This window comes from Aegilops tauschii, chromosome 7, assembly GCF_002575655.3.
Source record: "Aegilops tauschii subsp. strangulata cultivar AL8/78 chromosome 7, Aet v6.0, whole genome shotgun sequence".
Lineage (NCBI taxonomy): Eukaryota > Viridiplantae > Streptophyta > Magnoliopsida > Poales > Poaceae > Aegilops > Aegilops tauschii.
In genome coordinates this window covers 21453577-21476468 of record NC_053041.3, presented here as the reverse complement: position 1 = coordinate 21476468, position 22892 = coordinate 21453577, and the positions used below count along the sequence as shown (strand labels likewise).

At 45.3% G+C, this 22892-nt stretch overlaps 1 protein-coding gene and 1 pseudogene across 1 annotated transcript; both read right to left on the bottom strand.

Moving 5' to 3' along the window:
- Positions 1-5128: 5128 nt before the first annotated feature.
- On the bottom strand, positions 5129-10967 carry LOC109772124 (putative disease resistance protein RGA1; annotated as a pseudogene).
- A 7041-nt stretch (positions 10968-18008) lies between these two features.
- On the bottom strand, positions 18009-20477 carry LOC109772116 (triacylglycerol lipase OBL1). Its single transcript, XM_040397446.3, has 3 exons — positions 19663-20477; positions 19545-19578; positions 18009-19136 (listed from the first exon to the last, which is right to left on the bottom strand). The coding sequence occupies exons 1-3, from the start codon at positions 19849-19851 to the stop codon at positions 18250-18252; spliced, it is 1110 nt and encodes a 369-aa protein (XP_040253380.2). The 5' UTR covers positions 19852-20477; the 3' UTR covers positions 18009-18249.
- Positions 20478-22892: the final 2415 nt, after the last annotated feature.

Below are 22892 nucleotides of genomic sequence, written 5' to 3'. Positions count from 1 at the left end.
CCGGTACTAGAGTTTCTTACTAGCTAAGCAGTTTTTTAGTCCCACCTCGCTAGCTGAGAGGCACTAGGAGCGGTTTATAAGCCCTGAGTGCAGAGACGATGAAGAAGAGGCGCAATGCTCACGTTGCTTAGCTTCAAGCCTTGAGGAATAAGGTAGACTGCATCGAGCTATGTGCAGTGCAGTCTACACTATTCCGAAAGGCTTGAAGCAAATCAACGCGCATTGCGCCTCTTTTTTATTTTTAATCATTAAAAGCAAAAAGAATTTTCATAAAGAACTTTTTTTGATAGAAACTTTAATAGCAGAAAGAATTATCATAAAGTAAAATAAATAAGTAATTAGAAACAAAATAAATAAGTTTATTGTTGTAAGTAGAAATAAAACAAAATAAATATAGCAAAAAAGAAAATAAAAAACTAAATACAGCAAAAAGAATTTTCATAAAGAACTAATGGCACTAATAGAAAGTTTATATGTTTTCTAAAACTAATGGCACTAACAGACAGTTTATAATTTTGCTGACCTAAAAGCAAAAAGAATTAAAAAATAAAGCAAAAAACAAAAGAAAATAAATAATGCAAAAAATTTAAAAAACTGCCACCTATTGGGCCACCACGGCCTGAATACGACTAGAAACCCAACCTGGGCCAGGATTCAGGCCCGCAGAAGGCCCAATAGGCCAACAGACAGCACAGTGTGACATTAGGCCCGTAAGCCTGCATTTGAGAGGAGCTCGAGAGGGCAGCCGCAGTGGAACTTATAAACCACTCCGAGCCCCTCTCAACTAGCGAGGTGGGACTAAACTTTTGGCCGCGGGCAGCGCAAGGCCTTTGGTCCCGGTTGGTGGCACCAACCGGGACCAATGCCCCCCCTTTGGTCCCAGTTGGTGCCACCAACCGGGACCAAAGGCCGCCGCTTCCCGCCCTTTGGGCTGCTGAAAAAAGGCCTTTGGTCCCGGTTCGTGGCACCAACCGGGACTAATGCCCACCTTTAGTCCCGGTTGGTGCCACGAACCGGGACTAAAGGCTTTGCTATATAAGTCCACACTTAGGAATTTTTTGACATACCTCGCCAGTTGCCCCCGACGCCGCCAGGCTGCCCGTGCTCGCCGTCGCCGCCCGCTCCTCATCGCCGTCGCCCCGCGCCCTTGCCTCGACGGGTCGCCGCCCGGTGCTCGTCGCCGTCGCCCTGCCCCCACGCGCCGCCCCGCCTCGTGCTCCCCTGCTCGCGGGCGCCGCCTCGGCGCCCCGAGCCCCCCTGCCCGGCCCGCGCGTGCTCGCCGGCGCCCTCGCCGCCCCCGCCCCGTCCTGGCCCCGTGCGCCGGTGCCCTCGCCGCCCCCGCCCCCGCCGTCGCCATCGTCCTAGCCGCCCCGCTGTGAGAGCCGCCGCCCCGGCTCTGTTTTTTATTTTTATTAGTTTAATTTTTTTGTTCATATGTGATGTATATGTGTATGTGGCTATAATGTATATGTGAACAAAAAAAAATTTGTATGTATGTAGATGTTCAAAATGTATGAATATATATGTCAAAAATGTTTTTTTGTTCATAGAAAGTTTTTTGTTCATATATAGAAAGTTTTTATATATGACAATGGATATATATTCGATATATATGAGAAATGATGATCCACATGGAAAAGTTTTATATATGCAAAAGTTACAATTTTAGAAAAGTTTTATATATCCAGCTAGGAAGGGAAGAAGAAGAAAAAGAAGAATAGGAAAGAAGAAAATAAGAAGAGGAAAGAAAGAAGAAGAGGAGAGGAAGAAGAGGAGATATAAATAAGAAGAGGAAAAAAGAAGAAAAAGAAGAGGAGAAGAAGAAAGGAATAGAGGAGAAGAAGAAAAAATAGAAAATACTTCTTCTCCTCTATTCCTTTCTTCTTCTCCTCTTTTTTTTTTCTTCTTTTTTTTCTTCAATCCTCTCCTCTATTCCTTTCTTCTTCTCTCCTCTTTTTATTTCTTCTTCGTTTGCTTATGTTTTATCGGGTCTGTCGTCGTCGATATTACCCCCTCCCGATAACTTCAACACGAGGGGGGATAACTTCAACACGAGGGGGGGTCGATATACCCCCTCCTCGATAACATTATTTTCCCGTGTATGTATGTCGTCGTTGTCGATATAAAACCCCCTCCCGATAACTTCAACACGTGGGGGGGGGGTCGATATATACCCCCTCCCCGATAACATTATTTTCCCATGTATGTATGTCATCGTTGTCGATATATATAACTCCCTCCCAGATAACTTCGACATGATGGACGGTCGATATGTATACCCCCTCTCGACCGTGATAACTTATACCACGGGAGCACCCCCCGGCCCTCTCGCTCGACCAAAACTCTCGAGGACACCCAAACCCTAGAAAAAAACGATGTCGGTCTCCTACCCCCTCCCGCCGCGCCCCTACCCTTGAAGCGTTGCCTAGGCCACCCCAAACCCGGAATAAGCTAGGTCCACGTTTGCACTAATATATCCACCTGCTGTCATGTTTGTGTAATAATTGCCATGTTGTAATATTTGCAGAAACAATGGAGCACGGACGAGATGAGCAAGCAGAAGATGTGTTGGGGGACATAATCTTAGCCGGAGGTGATATCTTGTCGTATCTTAACGACAATGATGGTCTGGAAGAACAGGGTGAAGAAGCAGGCTGCGGTGATCGAAGAGTGGAGGAGGAAAGACATGATTATGATGTCTCCGGTGACCCAATGCTGGTGCAAGAAGGAGCCCGTGGTGACGGCTCCGGTTATCGTATCTTAGCAATTTTTTCACACTGCTGCATTGCTATCGGTACTAGCTGTTCTTGCATTCATCATCTTTGTTAGCTTTGATGTGCAGGAGTTCTTGTGTCTGTTCTAGTAGACTTCTGGCCACTTTGCGTTAACATTTTATCCAAAGCTCGTGAAGACTTGGTGGTCTACGTGGAAAGTTCAGGTTTAAGGATTAAAACGTCGCCATGGCGTAATAATGGAAAACAATGAGCTATATGTGCTACTGATAAGCTTTTGCAGTTTTCTAGCTCAGTCGCCATGGCATAATAATGGAAAACAATGAGCTTTCTACAGTGCACCCGTATTTTTAGGATATGTCCAGTACAGTCTCCCTTTGCGTCTGTATGGAAGGCATTTTACAGTTGTTTGGTGTTTTTGCGAAGAAGTATGAATTGACACATGGTTTCAAAGTTTCAGACGCAGCCAAGATTCTTATGTTGCTTGATACATACTGTAAATAGGTGTGGCATGTGGTACAACTTTGGAACTACACAACATAGTTGTAGCCGGCCTGAAAGTATACCTCTTTTTCCTAATGTTTACACTGAGCTTTGTAATTGTGTGTGTGTGTGTGGGTGTGTGTTTGTTTGTGTGTGTCCATGACAAAGTGCAATTTTGATTTGATCAGCCAACACTTAATCAGGGTGTCACTTGTGCCAACGGTTTACTTGCTGACATGCTGTATCGATGGATCTGTGAGTGCCTCACATTGCTCTTTTCCCTACCAGTTAAATAAACAGTAGCAATTACAGTGTTACTTTACTTTTGTTGATCAATATCCCTGGAAGCAGCGGATCGAATTGGCAAGAAGACGTGGTTGATTCACGCAGGAAAGCAAAAAAAAAAAGGTTTTGAAGTTGTACTGCACCTATGCCAGATGAAGTTGAACTGCATGGTGCAGATTATTGGGTAAGCTTGGATCGTAAAGTCGCTCTGAACTTCCTAACCTTGTGATATCACTATCCTCGATGACTTGTTCATGGTTGTATTCTTTGTAGAGTGCAGCAATTGAAATCCGTCTTGATCTTACACTGGTCACTCGACAACCGGGTTTTGACTTGTTCATGGTTGTATTCTTTGCCGGTGCATATGGAGAATAATACTAGCGAGATGGTCAGTGTTTTCTTTGAAAGAAGAGGAGGCTTGCTTGAAGCCTTGAGCGGCAGTTCTGTCCCGGAAAACATCGCTAGATGTTGCAAGCAGAGGGGGGTTCCTTCATGAACAATGTTGGCTGGCTCCATCTGTTGACAAAACTGCTTCTTACAAACAAGTTTCCCTCTACCACTTCAAAATCAGTTTTGCTACACACGCTGTCTAGGTTGAGAAAAGAAGGAAACGGCTTGATAGTTCATAAGTTACACAATCTTTTACCCGAGTAATTACAACACCACCCGAAAAAGTGACCCTGTACCAACATTAATAGGGACGGCAAGAATCGTGGTTCAACGACGCACGAATCATCAGCTGATCCACATTTCACATTTTCGCCAGAAAACGTTCTGTCCAACCATACATCTGAGCTGTGGGATGCATGGTTTATTGTTAGATGTCATAAGATTAAGAGACAAACATGTTATAACTTATATTACATACTACTACATGTACACTATAAAGGTTGCGGTATAAAAAGTAACCCCCCAACCCAAACAAACACTACCACTTAAACAACTATGCTGGCATTTACCTACTCGCTAACTGACGGGTAGTGACCAGTTAACCGTCAATGGTTGCGTTCACCTACACCTGAAATTCACAAGTCTGACGCGTTCCTCCGAACCAACAACGATACGGTTCCTCTCCGCCGGCTCTGACAGCACTGGCCATCGTACCTCCTGCGCCATCGTGTCACGCCTCACCGACCATCACGACGCCGCATAACTGATGTTGGCAGGATGCTGCCTCTGCAGCCATATCCTGTGGTTCTTCTCAACAACCACTTGCCAAGGTAAAAGCTGGTCACCAACATATACAATGAAATGCATGACACTTGTCTTTACCAAAGAAACGGCCAAGATAATATGAAAGGCGACTTGGGCTTCTAAACAGTGCCGCGTCGGCATCGAATCAGCTAGCATTTGGGTCTACTGCAAGTAAGAGCTTGCACTGCATTTCATGCATCATCTGAATCCGGTCCATGTAACCAAGCAGCAGGATGAGGTGGAGGTCCGCATGGCCGTCTAGCTTCGCTTCCTGCTCACATCAAGGTATAGTTGCTAACTTAATTGCTCACATCAAATGAACGAGCAACAATAGAAGAACAGTTATGCATAAGCACGATGCAGGGGAGCATACAAGTTAGGCTGGAAGATGTGGCAGAAAAAACAGTACCAAGTTAAGCGATGAGGACGTACGGTGTGCTACCCCTCTTCCTGGATTAGCTAGCTATTCTTCCTCTGCTGCTCGTGCGTGTGTGCACGCTTATTGTCGCACTTCAGTTGCCCCCTGAGCCGGAAGCTACTTCCTGCTCCTGGTCTGCATCTACGGACGAAGAAGACTGGAATCAGCAGGACGGAGTAAATAGAACAAACTATGTGGACACAAAAACCTCAATAAATTAAGACTTGGCTAGCTAGGAGCATCTGTGTTGATTTACCTCCAGATTGCGATGGCATGCTTGTCAAGAAGTACTGGGCCAGTACATCCCTCGTCCTGACAGCGTCCTCATCTGCCAACTTGCGAACTTGCTGGCTGTAATTTGGCTCATCACTGTACGGTACACCTTCACCTTCCTCCATGTCTATCACTATGTTATGCAAAATCAAGCACGCCCAGATTGCATTACCTAGATTTTTCGGGTACCACGTCCCTCTGTGCAACCACTTATATGTGTCTTGAAACCTTGCCGTCGCCTTCAGTGTGACGGTTCGGGCTGCAGAGTGTCTCCTATTGAACTCGGCTTGATCAGGAAAGTTTGGGAGGTCCTCATTTTCCAGCTGGTTATAAGCTGTCAGGAGCCGGGGGAGAAGAGGGTACCCTGCATCACCAATTACATATTCCCCAACAGCCGATCCATCTAAAGACACGTTGAGCTTGTTTCCATTCAGCAACTCACCCTTCTCGCAATCCTGGAAGAGTTCAGAGTCATGCAGAAAAATACCCGGCTGGATCATGCTAACTGACCATTGCCATGCACCACGGATGAACCTCAAATCTTGGTCAACGACGGCTTGCAGTACAAGGCTGTAACCTGTCTCATCTTCTTGCGGTGTGATGTGAACTGTATGTACAACACAGCAGCAGTTTGACACACCATGGATCTTATGAAACTTGGATTTGGTCTTCTTCATTTCATCGGGGTATGGCCAGCGCAAGTGCTTTCTTTCTTTCGCCACCACAGCATCAACAAAGCTATCAGTTACCAGCGAGACGGTAGACTCGTTCACACCAACGGAGGATCCTATGGTCTCCAGAGGCTCACCAGAGTTCAGCACTAACATAGCAAGGGCTACTCGATCTTGTAACGACAGCACCCTGCCATCAGCAAAGGTGCAGCTGCTCATATCTTCTAAAGATGCATACACCAAGCCGCAGACAAAGTTGAAGGTACTTCTTCTCATCTTGAATACAGACTCAAATCCTTGTGCGTCCACCATAGAAGAGGATAACGTTCCTGCAAGGCAAGAAAATACACAACTGTACGTGACTTGCAAGGCAAGAGCCAAGAGCTATACATTAACTTTGAATAGACTCCAACAGTCATGATATGAACTTTTTTTAACTATAAAAAGGATAGCGCCCTAGTTTTGTTGAACTCCAAGAAACCTAGGAAAACAAGTGGCAGAAATACCCAGATATTTAGCAGCATGCGGGAGAGAAGCCAAATCAGAAAGTAGGCATTACACAGCCCGCATGCACAGCTAATACTTCCTAAAACTGAACTCACATATCTACTAATGACGTACTCAAGTGGAGCGAAAAGGTACGAAATATATTTAGAACTGAGCATGTGGAAGGACACAGAATGAGACTAATGGCAGAGCACTTGAATAAATAAAGACACAGCTCATATGTCAGTTTACCTGCGGATACAAATGGTCATCACACAGCCCGCATGCACAGCTAATACTTGCTATAACTGAAGTTGCATATCTACAAACGACGTACTCAAGTGGAACGAAAAGGTACGAAATATATTCAGATATGAGCATATATGAAAGGACACAAAATGAAACGAACTAATGTCAGAACACTCGAGTAACATAAAGACGAAGCTCGTATGTTAATTACCTGCAGATACAAATGGGTGGTTGATGTTTGTCTCCAAGCTGCAGGGATCCCGTGTGTACAACACGTACAATTCTCTTAAATTGACTCCATCGTGTGCATATGCCTTGACATGTTCGACATGGCTAAACTTGTCCCACTCAGTGCCAGATTGTCCCGCAGCTACTGACGCGAGCAGCCATAGATTACAGTCTACCTGCAAGTGTCTTGGCTTTATACCTCGCATGTATTCCGGAAGTTCTTCCATGGCGTAATCCTCTAGCATCAGAATCTGCAGTGCAGGAACACCCTCTAACACATTCAGCTTTGGGCACTTGACGATGGTAAGCTTCTGAAGATTTGGGAGATTAGTGATCCTCTCCAGGTCAGGGCTGTAAGACACTTCAAGCTCAGTAACAGAAGCAAAGTTCTCCAGAAATTTGACTTGCTGTACGAAAGATATAAACAGTTTTTTCAAAGTCCGTGAATTGGAGGCAAGGCCAGGAGGAACAAGCCTCAGTTTGCACTTTTGTAGGAAAAGCACCTCCAACACAGGAAAGGCTTGCACTTTCTCATCCCACACCCACTCCTCCAATTGAAGCATCTCGATTAACTCCATCCTGTGTAATCTCGGAAAGGCAAGTGCCACCTGGAAAGGATGAGCGCCATGATGATGTTAGGGCTGGAGGAATTCTGGTCCAACACGCTTGATGGATGGAGCGCGCTGGATCTCAAGTTCCTCCAGATAGGGGAGTTGACAGAAGCCAGCAGGAAGTTGTGTGCAGTAAGTCAGATCTTCCATCCAAAGAGTCCTCAAGCACCTGAGGGATGATTCTAATAATGTTGACGTCATCCACCTTGGGAGTTGTCGGCCAAAATATCCTGACATACTAAGATAATCTAAGCTGGGCGGAGGGCACAACCCATCAAACACCTCCTTGATTTGTCGCTGCTCAGAGACACCTTCTTCATCTTTAATCAGCCCATCAACCCAAAGTACACTACTGCACTGTAAATACAAGTTGGTAAGATGCGCCTTCTCACTAAGCCTTGCCTTTGAGGCAGACGATGTAGCAGATGCATTCTGCAGTCCACTCAGATAAAGATCCCTGAGCTGGCAAAGGGGGCCCAACTCTTCCAAACTACACCAATCACCATCCACCTGGACCGGAAACCCACGTAGTCTCCTCAAATTTTTTAAAGCACAGAACCCCCTAGGTATACCATTTATTCTAGTTCCTCTGAAGTCAAGAGACCATAGCTTTCCTAAATTTACAATGCTATGTGCAAGTTCCACAAATTGTTGGCAACCCCCAACGCTAATGTACTGCAAGAATTTCATCTTCCCAATGTTCTCTGGCAGACAAGATATATCATAATTCCGTATGGACAAGTACCTCAAGTGCTTTAGTTCATGTAAAGATTCAACCAGTAGAGCAACATTTGCAGAATATATATGTAGAATCAGAGTCCGCAGGCATGGAAAATCAACCAACGAATCACCAGGCTTTATGTTTACATGGCCGACACATATTAGTGTTCTCAATGCCTTTTGCGCTTCCAAAGAACTCCAGTCCAACCCTTCTGATTCTGAAACTTTGCTTTCTACAGATAAGTGAAGAAACTTTTGTGCAGTGAGTTTACTAATATTACCATTCTCTCCACTCTGAACAGCTACTGCCTCGTCTCTAGCCGAAAATTGAGCAAATGAGCTAACAACATCATGCATATTGAGAACTGGGTCATCAATATACTGTATTCCTGGCTCAATAAGGTTCCTAAGTATCAGCTCAATATAGTACTTTATTCCTAATTCTTCCAAGTCGTCTGAGCTTCCGTGAATAAATCCTTCACTAATCCACATGCCAATAATGTCAGCACGACTGAACGATCCACCTTTAGGGAGAAGGGAGTATTGTAGAAAGCACTGCTTGATGCAAGGAGGCAAATCTTCATAGCTTAAATATACTGCATAGTTCAGTTCTTCGGGCATTTCAGATGCTGACCATATAGAATCATTCAGAACCATCTCCCAGTCATGACGATGCTTCCCTTTCTGACGCAAAAGTCCCCCCATTACTTTGACAGCAAGAGGCAAACCATCACACTTTGCTACCACTTGCAATCCAATATCCGTCAGCAAATCGATATCAAGTCCATCTGCCTCTCCTGAGACTGCCTGCAATCAATTCAGGATTCAGACCAGATTTAATGAATTGGCAAGTGACTGGGAAAAAAAGGAATAGATCGTTGTCAGTCAGCATACTGCATACTAAAATGAATTGACAAGTGCCATTTATAATTGCCTATTAATTATTAATTAAAAGGTGGAATCATGCAGATTAGTTAATCGACCCCCTTTTTTAATTCTCGTGACCCTGGGTGGAGCTATGTAGTATGTGGTGTCAAATGAACCATTGGTTTTTACTAATCCCATTTTGAAAAAGAAATATCCTTAAAATACACAATGACACCAGCATGTGTAAAGGAATGATACCGACAATGTTTTTTCTGGCTTTACATACCTCTGCGTGACCATGAGTGCATGCAGCTTGTCACATGCAGGCTGGTAGAACCCAAATTGACTTTACTTGGACTTTTTGAAACAACATAAATCAATTGGCTGGTCACAGAGTTAATGCAGGGCCATCGGTGACACCATCAATGCCAACCAGGCTACCTACTAGGTGCCCACCCGAACAGGAAGTAACTAATCATAATGTTTCGTCAGACAAACTGCCAACAACATTGACATAACATCTCTGATTCTAGTTTTGTCATCAACTTCTAAGATCAACTAAAATATAGAACACTTATATACAATATTGTTGCAAGAAACATATAATTAAAACTTTGATTTAGAAGTCACTACCAGTCAATTAGTTGCGCACCTGTTTCCTGAGCAATGTCCAGGCATCCTCGGGCCCTAATTTATCAATGCGGTGGTAGGGCTCTCTGGCTCTCATGCCTCGGGCAACCGTCTCATTTCTCGTGGTGATGACAATCCGGCTACCAGGGGCACCGTGGCTGAAGGGAGCATTGAGTAATGAGGTCCATGCTCTATCATTCCACATATCATCCAAAACTAGAAGAAATTTCTGGTTTCTGACGGCGTTGAGAAGGGCCGGCATAAGCATAGATTTGTCTTCAGTTGCAGGGAGTTTTCCATCGGCGGGGGTGATGGCCAACCTTAGCAGCTCAACATCGCTGAAGTCTTGTGTGACGCTCAGCCACATCTTCTTTAGAAATTTGTGTTGAATTTCCTCGTGGTTGAAGACCTTCTTGGCAAGGGTGGTCTTCCCGATCCCGCCGACACCGACGATGGCGACCACCATGATACCATCGTTATCCTTTGTCAACTCCTCAACCAGTGCTCTTGTGTCCTCTTCAATCTTCTCACCTACCACAGCCGAGCGTTCCAACACCGGATCTGTCTTCCGGTCAGCTACAGAAGGTCGGCCGGTCCTGTAGTCCTGGTAGGTCTCCAGCTTGATGAAGCTGAAGGCAGCACCGAGCAAGCAGATGTCGTCCAGCCTCTTGTTGAGCTTCCTGATGCGGCTGCCAATATCATGGGCGAACATGGGATGCCGCAAGCAGAAGAGCAGCGGGTTGCAGCAGGGTGAGGGTGCTGCATCCCGCCGACCCATGGCCTTGAGCTCGCAGAGGTCAAGGATGTTGGTCGCCTCGTACATGACACCCTTGAGCTTTGTGACCCACCCCTGCACCGTCCGGTCAGTGATGCGCTTCCTCTCGGCATCGGCGAGGTAGTCCCTGAGGCTCTCCAGCTTGTCGTGCAGGCTGTCGATCTCCCCGGTGACGCCGAGCAGCATCCCCACCTCGTCCGCCGCCATCTGCTTGATCGTGTCGGCGATGTAGGACGCGAAGGCGTCCAGCACCATGGCCATGGTTGGTTTCTCCTTGCTTGTCCTCAGACCGGCAAAGAAATGGTAATCAATCGAGAGTGTGTATGTTTGGCTTCCAGGCTAGCTAGGAGATGTGAAAGGGGTGGCAATTAGGCTGAAATGTGGTGCTCTGTCTTGTTGGTGAGTGATGGATCTGGATGCTTTGCTGGCTAAACAAGCCAGGCTGATGCTTAGCTTTGGGCTCGCCGACGGTGCCTTGCTTGAATCGCCGGCAAAGCCACCCACGGCCATGGCCCCTGTCATTCGTTTCTCCTCCGCACCTTTTTTGGTCCGGGGTGGCAAGAAAGGGATCTGACCTGAGACCTGACAATGGTTGATCCCTTTCCGCGTCAGTAATTTCAGAACAAAAGGCAAAGAATCAAACCCCTACCTAGCAATGGCTGGGGGGGGGGGGGGGTCGGTCACTCACCCGCCATTGCGCCGCCGAGCCGCCGGATGCGGGGGAGGATCCATCGATGCGGATGCCCCCTAGAAAGCTGGAGACACATCGAGGGCCCCGACGAGCTACAAAGACGGCGGGCGGAGTCGCCGTCGCCACCGCCGGCGGTGTAGCGGTCGCCGTCACTTGGGGAACTCTCATGGTTTTCTTTTATTTTTCTGGATTTTGAAGTTTCTTCAGGGAATACAACGATGTAGCTTTGATTCGTGTGAACAATTAAATTCCTTAAAAAATCGGTTGTAACTTCAAGATGTTTCTTTAATTCAATCTTATTATTCATCCATTGTCAAGATAAATACAAACAACACATAAGAAAGAAAAATACTCCCTCCGTAAACTAATATAAGAGCGATTTCACCCTACCGCCAGAGGAGGATCCGGAGAAGCCAGTTATAGAGCAATTAATCAAGTCTCATGCTCTTAAGAAGATGGCAGACCTATTCAGGAGGTGGAAGAATGAGCTGAAAACTTTTGTCGACAAAGAAGAGACACCAGAATTCGTCGGCTGGTATGAGAAGATCAGAGATCACTGGCCCGCATTTGTGGCCCACAAGACATCGGAAAAGAGTAAGAAGATGCCAGCGACAAACAAGCAGAATGTTGCGAAGAAGAAGCTTCACCATCGCACGGGGTCAGGTGGCTACCTCAAAGCCCGGCCTAAGTGGGCCAAGTCTGAGAGGGATCTGCTTGATAAAGGGATCGAACCAGAGACAATGAACTGGCTAGACCGTTGCCAGACTTGGTTCTTCGGGGCTGGCGGAACCTTGGACCCTGTATCAGGGAGGTGTCGTTGGACGGACGAGCAACTTGCAATACCCGTCAACAAGCTTAAGCACTATATCGATGCAGCGCAGCAAGGGACGTTCGTTCCAGACAGAGAGAACGACGAGCTCACAATGGCCCTCGGGAATCCTGAGCACCCTGGACGGACACGAGGCACGCCAGGCTCCGTTCCGTGGAAGGCTGATTTTCCAGACGCGGGCGGTTACAAAACCCAGGAGAGGAGGAAAAAAGTGGAGCAGATCCAAATTCAGCGTCTGCACGAAAGGGTTCAAGTGCTAGAGGAACGAGACGGCAATAGAGATGCCGAAACTGCCCCCGAAGCTACACCGCCATCTCAGCGTAGAAGCAGCGTGGCTTCCACCGAGCTGCCTCAGCTGGAGCATGCGGCTACTCCTAGCTACCCCGTGGATGCTATCACGGAGTCTCAACATTGCCACCTTATGGCGGAATGGCAGAACTTGAAAGTCAAGGCGGCTGTTGGCTCTGTTTTACCTACTGAACCCGGCGCAACCTACCACTGTCGGCCGATTCCAGAAGGATATGCTAGGGTGATGGTGGATGAAATAACGGAGGGATTTGAGGACCTCCAGCTTGACCACCCTACCGGTGAAGGGGAGACTCGGCTGGGTTTAGCTCTGAAGACTCCATGCCTATGGCGGAAGGAGCTCATCAAGCTTCCGAACTGGACGGCTCCGGCGAGTAAGGGCACTCCGCCTCCTCCTCCGCCTCCTCCTCCGGCGAGTGATCAGGGCACTCAGCCTCCTTCTCCGGCGCGTGGCGGCACTCCGCCTCCTTCTCCGCCAGCGCCGGCGCGCCAGGGCAGCCAGCCTCCTCCTTCTCCGCCTCGTCAGCAAGGGCGGAAGAGACCCGCCGCCGCTGCGGCTGCTCTGGCGCATCGTAGTCCTTCTCCTCCACCTCGTAAGCAAGGAAAGAAGACAGCCGCAGCCGCTCCGTCTGCTCTGCCGGTGTCTAGCAGTACAGCTGCCAGAGGCGGGAGGCAATACAGATTCGGTCCTTCTCTGAAGACTCCAGAGAAGTTACCATATGAGAGGACCGAGGAGGAGAACGCGAAGATCGTGCGAGACGAAGTGAAGAACTTCTTTGAAGGGGTCAAAGCAAAGAAACATCCACCTCCGGAGGAGAAGGTAGATCCGGTGAAAGCAAAGCGCACTCTGGCTGCCCTGACAAAACCACCAAAGTCTCCGCCAAAAGGCAACTATGAGCGCGTTCTTGCAAAGGCATATGCCGAAGCGGAGCGGTCGGGAAGTACTGTCAGTGATAAAAGGATGAAAGAATGACGAGCTGGGAAAAAAATTGCCCAGCTCGGCGAACAAGAGAACCAATCGTGCCCCCCGCTCAAGGTGTCAAAAGACATCGTCGCTAATGATCCGGGTATGGTGCCCGGTTATACCGATCTTGGAGATTACCTGCCCGACGATGTATATTATGAAATCATGGAGGTGGACGAACACAAATACCATTACGGGAAGCCTCTCGTCAAAGATGTCAAATCTCTAAGCACGATGATGCGAAGACTACATGATTGGTACATGAAAACCTGGAGAGAGTCTGATGGGATGAGTACTTTAAGGCTGAGAGTTAAACCGGAGCATGACCTCGTTGGAATTGAACTGCTGAATGTTCCATTTGAGGATTTCTTCCAGTTTTACAATCTAAAGTCCCTCGATAAAACAACGATCACTTGCTACTATCTGTAAGTAGTACTACTTCTGTCATTAAGTCTCTCTATATAGGTCAGCTCTTTCATTGCATGTATTTATACTTATCCTCACTATATTATGCAGATTGAAGATCGCCGAATTGAAGAAAAGACAAATCGGTGATATTGGGTTCATTAACACAAATCTCATAGATGATTATCAGGTTAAATTTCATGCCAAAGATACCGAGGCCAACTTGCTACAATCGTTGGTAATAAATCAAAACAAAGATATAATACTCTTTCCTTATTAGTCCAGGTTATGGTAATGTAATTGATGACTTATGCATGCATGCGCAGCTTCCACTATATTCTCCTAGAGATTAAGCTTGAGCCGGGAGTAGTAACCGTCTTAGACTCGAGACGAAAAGATCCCCAGGACTATGCGAACATGACTCAAATGCTCCAGAAGTAAGTTAAATCGATCATTATCCACCATATTACCAACTTTGTTCATTTCCTGATATCAAGTAATTGTTTTCTTTGTCTGGCAGGGTTTGGAGAAAATTCACCTCAAAAGCCCCGGGACTGCCGAACCAGCTGCAATTTAGACACCCGAAAGTAAGTACTATAGTAGCATGTTCCGCGCATCTCCTAGTGATTCAAGCGCTAGTTTGATCAATACCATTTAGCATGCTTGCTTATCAGTTTGATTGACCTCTATTTCTTGTAAAGTGGTTGTGGCAGCAACCCGGGAATAATTACTGTGGATACTACATTTGCGAGTCCATCCGCTACCATGCCTGTGAGCGGGGCTACACTGAAGAACAATATGAAGTGCGTAAGCAATAATATTCATAATTTTATTTTATTACCATCATTTGTGTTGAGTTTCATTTATTCATATATATGTATTGACCCCCTTCTTCAAATTAGATTTTTCGGAAGCGGGACCAACTCCTAGCACCAGATCGTATGCGAGGAATTCAAGAGGAATTGGCGGCATTCTTCCTTGACCACGTGATCGCTGAAAACGGAGAATACCATGTGGACCCTGTGTTCCTACAATATAATTAGGAGATTGTATTGTAAGAGATAATTATTGTATATATGTAGCCGGTAGTGTCGGATAGATATACGAGAACTTGTTGTTCGACCAATATCTCGGAGAAGGAGAGGTGGTCGATATCACTTCTCTCTGTATGCATATATATATGTTCATGACGATCTTCTGTTTCCTTCATTTGATTACTAGCTAGCGTGTCTACTCCTCTCCATACGTATATAGTACGTAGCGTCGACAAAGCACGGAGATAAGAGAGGACACTTCTCTCTATTAATTAGCTAGCTAACACAATATATGAAACACCTAAATTAACCCCCCAAAACCCCTAAACCATCCCCTTTCAAAAAAAAAAAAACAAAAACCTCAGCTCCTGCCAGGTGCTGACGCGTGGATGCCTATTGGTCCCGGTTGGTGGCACCAACCGGGACCAAAGGCCCTCCTGCCTGGGCTCCCCGCACCGGCCACGTGGACGGCCTTTAGTCCCGGTTCGTGTAAGAACCGGGACTAAAGGGCTAGGGCATTAGTAATGACCCTTTAGTCCCGGTTCCAGAACCGGGGCTAAAGGCCCTGATGAACCGGGGTAAAAGCCCCTTTTCCTACTAGTGTTCACTTGGAGACGATCATTAGTTATTACTCTCCTCAGTTAACCAATAGCTTGTTCTTCCCAGATCCTAATTCACGGGATCTGCGATCACAAAGGTTGGGTTACTACTATGGTGTAACATCTATGGGTCTCATACCCATCTCCCTCGATGCAATATCTATCACATTTCGTGATAGTCCCTTTGTAAAGGGATCTGCCAGGTTTTTGTCTGTTTGTATATACGTAACAGTTATTACTCCGGAGTTTCTCAACTTCCTGACAGACTTCAAACGTCTCTTCACGTGTCTTGATGACTTTGCATTATCTTTAGAATTGTTCACTTTAGCGATAACCGTTTGGTTATCACAATTCATAAGAATAGCCGGTACAGGTTTTTCAACAACTGGCAAGTCCATCAAGAGCTCACGCAGTCATTCTACCTCAACAATAGCTGTGTCCAAAGCGGTTAATTCTGCTTCCATAGTTGACCTCGTCAATATGGTTTGCTTGCAAGACCTCCATGACACTGCGCCACCACCATGAGTAAATACATACCCACTTGTTGCGTAAAGTACATCAACATCGGAGATCCAATTTGAATCACTATATCCTTCTAGCACAGCAGGATGCCCTGAATAAGTAATTCCGTAACTCATAGTACCTCTCAGATAGCGCAAGACCCTTTCTAGTGCATGCCAATGATCATCACCCGGGTTGGACATGAACCTACTCAGTTTGCTCACAGCAAAAGAGATATCTGGTCTTGTAGCACTAGCTAGGTACATGAGTGAACCGACAATTTGAGAGTATCTTAATTGATCTCTCGTTTCTTTCTTGTTCTTTCTGAGTGTCACGCTGGGATCATAAGGTGTTGAAGAAGGCTTGCTATCCATAAAACCGAATCGGTTAAAGACCTTCTCAACATAGTGAGATTGCATTAATGTAATCCCACTCTCATCCTTAATAAGTTTGATGTTTAGAATTACATCGGCTTCTCCCAGATCTTTCATGTCAAAACTTTTTGATAGAAAAGACTTGACCTCATTAATTGCATTAATGTTTGTACCAAAGATCAGTATGTCGTCCACATACAAACATAATATGACACTATTGCCCCCACCATGGCGATAGTAAACACACCTATCAGCCTCGTTAATGACAAATCCTGCAGAAGTCAGAGTTCTTTCAAACTTCTCATGCCATTGCTTAGGTGCCTGTTTCAGACCATACAAAGATTTTAACAACTTGCACACCTTTCTCTCTTCACCCTTTACCACAAACCCGTCAGGCTGATCCATATAGATCTCCTCTTCCAACTCTCCATTGAGAAAAGCTGTCTTTACATCCATTTGATGAATGATAAGACCATAAGAGGCAGCCAAGGAAAGTAACACTCGAATGGTGGTCATTCTAGCAACGGGTGAATAGGTGTCAAAGTAATCTTCGCCTTCTTTCTGAGTGTAGCCCTTGGCCACTAGCCGCGCCTTGTACTTATCAATAGTACCATCAGGCTTTAGCTTCTTTTTGAACACCCACTTACAGCCCACAGGTTTACAACCATATGGTCTATCAGTTAGTTCCCAAGTTCCATTAGAAAGAATTGAGTCCATCTCATTATGAACAGCTTCTTTCCAATTATCTACATCCGGAGATGCATATGCTTCTGCAATCGTCTTGGGTGTGTCGTCCACAAGGTATACAATGAAATCATCACCAAAGGATTTTGCAATCCTTTGTCTCTTGTTCCTTCTAGGAACTTCATTGTTATCCTTCTCAAGGACTTCCTCATGTGATTGTTCGAAATATTCATCAGTTGTACTAGATTCAGGAATTATCTCAGAAGAAAATCTAGCAATGCTATGCATATCTTTCATAGGAAATATGTTCTCAAAAAATGTTGCATCACGAGATTCCATTATAGTATCAACATGCATATCAGGTACTTCGGATTTTATCACTAAAAACCTATAAGCAATACTCCGTTGAGCATACCCTAGAAAGACACAATCCACTATCTTTGGTCCAAGTTTGCGTTTCTTAGGAATAGGAATATTAACCTTTGCCAAACATCCCCAAGTGCGCAAATAAGAAAGTGATGGTTTTCTCCCAACCCACTCCTCATTAGGGGTTTTCTCCTTATTATTGTTGGGAACTCTATTCAGGACATGACATGAAGTCAATAGAGCCTCCCCCACCATGCCTTAGATAAACCAGCAGTGTCTAACATGGCATTCACCAAGTCAGTCAATGTGTGATTTTTCCTCTCGGCCACTCCATTTGATTGAGGTGAATAGGGAGGCGTCCTCTCATGGCATTCACCAAGTCAGTCAATGTTCCAAGACTTGACCTCATTAATTGCATTATGTTTGTACCAAAGATCAGTATGTCGTCCACATACAAACATAATATGACACTATTGCCCCCACCATGTTCCTCTCATGAATAGGGAGGCGTCCTCTCATGAATAATACCACGTTCAATAGGTGTACTTGCTGAAAACGAAACATTTTATTTTCCGGGGCAGGCTAGAATGGTGGACTTTCCACGATTCTAGATTGCACTATGATTCTGGGTTGATTCTAGGCAATTCTTGGGGCAGAGATGAGTTTTTTACATTTTTATTTCTAGACCGTGATTCTTTATAATCAAGGCTGTGATCAAGCATATTGTTTAGTGCAACGGAGCAAACAGATTGGATAATCAATGGTGCCTTATAATATGCTAAACTGGCAACGCAACACCTTCAGAGCACCAATCTCAAATTCGATTATCAATATGCTGCTGATACATGCACCAGTTGCACACAAATATGCACTCTTAACCGGCGGCGGTGCCAATGCGGCCGAGGCGGATGGCGTTGACGTAGTCACGTGGGCTGTGCGAGGCAACGCCGGGGACGAGCATGCCGATGGCGGCGCGGTACAGCAGGGACACGGCGCCCTCGCGGTACTCGCCCCCGGCCTTGACCCACAGGAACATGGCTTTCAGCAGGTCGCCCAGCGCGCCGCGATACATGGACGGCGCATGCCGCGGGTCGATGTAATTCGGGTTCGGCGCCTCCTCCCCGCCGAGCACCCGCCCGTCGTACCACCCGTCGTAGTACACACATGTCCCACCGTGGCTGAATCCTGCCACCGGCGGAGCGTTGAACGGCACCCGCGGCACGATGTCGTGCCTGTACACCACGCGCCAGTAGGCCGCCGCCACCTTGGCTTGGAAGAAGTTGACGAACGCCTCGTCCCCGACGCGCGGCTGCCCGTAGGTGTGCACGGCCCCGAGCCTGCGCAGGATGTCCCCCTCCCCGTGCAGCGCCAGCACGGCCGGGAAGAGGACGGCGAGCGCGCCCCCGAGGCTGTGGCCCGTGACGACGACGCGGGCCCTCGGGTGCTCCTCGAGCAGCTCGCGGAGCACCCTCCGGAGCTCGTAGTAGGCGACGACCTTCCCCGCGGGGACGACGGCGGGGGCGTCCCTGGGGAAGGCGCGCGCGGCGTCCTCGCCGTCCTCCTCCTGGAGGCCGAGCGCCTTGAGGAAGCCGGCGTGGACGTGGCCCATGCCGCCTAGGCGCAACCACGACAGGTTCACGTCCGTCGACCAGTCCTGCGTGCTGAATACCTGCGTGCCGCGGAAAGCGACCATGACCATGCCCGCGTCCATGCCGCGGTCGGTCATCACGAACGCCTGCGTCGCGCTCACCTCCAGGAACTCTGCATGGGTTACACTTATTTATTGTTTCATTATATAGTTGATTATATATACTTATAGAACGTTGATCGATCCAACTGGTTATACTCCCTCCATTTCTAAATATAAGCCATTTTAAAGATTTCAGTATAAACTACTCCCTCTGTCCTATAATATAAGAGCGTTTTTTACACTACACTAGTGTCAAAAACGCTCTTATATTATGGGACGGAGGGAGTACATATGAAGCAAAATGAGTGAATCTACACTCTAAAACGCTTTGTATCTAGCTAAAAGGTCTATACATCCATATTTGAATATCTAAAAGATCCATATTTGTAGAAACGGATGGAGTATATGTTATCTAGCTAGTGCCATGAATGATCGATGTTCATGCATGTACGATCTCTGCTTGCTTGCTTCTGGCTTACTGTTCCAGCAGCTGTAGTACCCCACGAAATTGAACTGCAAATTGATGAATACATAGCTTATTATGAAGTTACAAGGACGATAGAGAAAGATTGTCGTCCAAGGTAGCTAGGTGCGTACCCCCCACACGTTGGCGACGATGTTCTCGATGTATGCGGCGTTCTCATAGGCGATCTTGGCCGCCATGACGGTGACCTCAAAGGTGGCCCCTCGAGTGCACTCGCCGTTCTTCGCCCACAGCTGCCGCATGTTGCTGGCCGCCGCCTGGGGGCTCGGCTTCAGCTCGGTTCTACCGTCGACCAGCGCCATGACCGTTCGAAAGTTGGGTGCGTCCCGATCCAGCGGAATCACAAGATTACCTGCATTGCATTAGGCCTCCTTTGTTTTACAGGAATTTTGTAGGGGATTCAAAAGGATAAGGATTTTGTAGGAGCAAATTGAGAGTAGCTCAGATGGTTAGGTTTCTTTTGCTGGAACAATCCATCAGGGTTCAAATCTTAGGCTTGGCTCTGGTGCACGCATTGTCTCTTCAGCGATGTTCGTTTAGTGGGAATATAGGTTTTAGTTAACTACGAGGCGTCTACACTAACTTCGTCGATCTTAATATGATGCTTTGTCGATCTCGTAGTGTAGGGTGTGTGCGTTCGTTCACATGTGTGCCTATATGTGAGCATATTTCATTGTACTGTGTTAAAATGATTAATTTTGTAGGAATAATTTCTTTGGAGTCCTCTGATTTATAGGGATGATTTCTTATTTAATTTCTATATTTAGTATAGGACCCAATCCTTCATATTTTAAAGAAAAAAATATTAGCTTAGACTCCATGAAAAAAATTCTATTATATGCATCAAATGACATATATTTCCCTGTAAGAGTGCATGTTTCTCACTTTCTATAACTTTCCTATTTCTACAAAATTTATATCCTATGAATCGAAGGAGTCCTTAATATATACGTATATATTGCACCAAAAACAACAGTGAGAGTATGTGCAATATTCAGGAATCGACCGCATGCACCTCATTTTCAGTGGTCTTTTTTCCGATGCCTTGCATGCATACTCTGCCGTGTTTTTCCTTGGGGAAATCCGGATGCATACAAATTAGCTTCTCTTGCTATTGCATGCTTGGGTCCTAGGAGAGCTCACTTTATTTCATTTTATTCTTTTGGAATGAGCGCCACACCGGAACACATGCGATGCGGCGTCCCTATCGACTTTTGTCCTTCAAAATTTATATGGACAGAACTGATAGAGTGTCAATTTAGTAGTACTATACCAAAGGACAGCGTGAGGTAAATTTTCTATCATCGTGGACGTTTGTGTCTGGTCCAAGTCAGTGCCAAAATTGAGTACCGGACACGTATTGTCACGTGTCACCTACTAATTGAACTCATGTCCTGTCACAATGAACCTCACCCGTGTCAGTAGCAATCAGTTGTGTGTCTGTGTTGTCCATCTGAGGACCGAGAGTCTCATACTGTACCAAATTACTTTCTCCAGTCAGGTTTATTTTCTTCTCGTATTTTCCTCGAGTTTTAACCATAGATTTAACTAGAAAACATAAGTTGCATGATATAAAAAAGTATATTATTATATTTGTATTCAAAACAGGATTATAATGGTACTAGTTTTGTGGTATATAACTTATATTTTTAAATTAAATTTAAAGTCAAAATTTGACCCAATACGCGAAGACGACTAATAAACCTAGAGGGAGGTTGAACCCTACGCGCTTCGATCTGCTGGTCATCAACGCATGGCGCCTAACCAGACAGGGATTTGTTTTGTAGTCTAACCGAGGGAGTACTAAACAAAACTAACATTTTGAAAAGAAATTAAGAGGGTGTATCGAAGGAAGCCTCATATTTTGTTTTACCAATCTAATGCTAATCAAAGTAATTATGATAGCATGTCTACACATACAACAGGGTTTGATATGGACAGCGACTTGTATATATGATATGAACAACTACGCCAAATTAGTGTAAGAACCCTACAAAACACAAAAGATTCCCATAATGAAAACTTATTAGGGAGAAAATACACACATGGATATAGGTTATGTGTGTGTTGCACTGTGTGATGCAAAAACATGTGCTTTGCCCGGACACATATTGTCAGCTGCTAATTTAATGCATGGCCTGTCACAATGAACCTAGCCCGTCTGGATAACAAATTAACAATCACACGTATCTGTGGTGTCCATGTCAGGACCGAGAGTCTCATACGAAATTACTTCCTCCATCCAAGTTTATTTCTTCCTCATATTTTTTTCTCATATTTTGACCATAGATTTAACTAGCAAAACATAAGTTATGTGTCACGAAAATTATATTATTAGACTTGTATTCAAAAGTGGTTTTAATGGTACTAGTTTTGTGGTGCATAACAAATATTTTATAATTAAATCTAAAGTCAATAATTGACCCAAAATGCGGAGACGGAAAATAAAACCGGACGGAGGTTAAGCCCTAAACGCATTGATCTGCAGTCATCAGCATGTGGCGCCTAGGGATTTCTTGTAGTCTAACTCAGAAAGTATTAGAAAAAACTAGTATTTTTAAGAGAAATTAAGAGGGTGTACTGAAGGAAAGCCTCACATTTTATTTTACAAATTTAATGTAGTCAAAGTTATTATGATAGTATGTCTACACGCACATCAGGATTTGAAATGGACAATGACATGTATATATGAACAATTACACCAAATTAGTGTAAGAACCCTAAAAAAACATGAAAGACACCCATAAAGAAAACATGTCAGGAAGAAAATACACACAAGAATATAGGTTATGAGTGTGTTGCATTGTGTGATGAAAAACATGTGCTTTGCCTGGACACGTTGTGTCACCTATTAATTGAACTCATGTCGTATCACAATGAGCCTGGGCCATGTTGATAGCAACCAGTCATGTCTGTGTTGTGAGTATCAACACTCGAGAGTCTCATACAAAATTATTGTTTATTTCCTCCATGTATTTTGTCTCAAATTTTGACCATACATTTAGCAAAACATAAGTTGTATGTCACATAAATTATATTATCAGATTTTTATTTGAAAGGGGTTTTTAATGGTGCTCCCTCTGTTTCTTTTAGTCTGCATATAAGATTTGGTCAAAGTCAAACTTTGTTAACTTTGACTAAGTTTATAGAAAAAAATATCAAGATTCACAGTATGAAATCAATATTGTTATATGCATCATGAAATTAATTTTCATGCCATATAGTTTTAGTATTGTAGATGTTGATATTTTTTCCTACAAAATTGTTCAAACTTTATAAAGTTTGACTCTGATCAAATCTTATATGCAGACTAAAAAGAAACAGAGGGAGTACTACTTTTGTG

Bases quoted from the DNA above. Each gene is read 5' to 3' on its own strand.
- LOC109772116 (XM_040397446.3), bottom strand. From the start codon at position 19,851: ATGGCGCTGGTCGACGGTAGAACCGAGCTGAAGCCGAGCCCCCAGGCG. The intron at 19,579-19,662 runs GTACGCACCTAG...ATCAATTTGCAG, and splicing joins TCGTCGCCAACGTGTGGGGG to TTCAATTTCGTGGGGTACTA. The intron at 19,137-19,544 runs GTAAGCCAGAAG...TAACCCATGCAG, and splicing joins GTACTACAGCTGCTGGAACA to AGTTCCTGGAGGTGAGCGCG.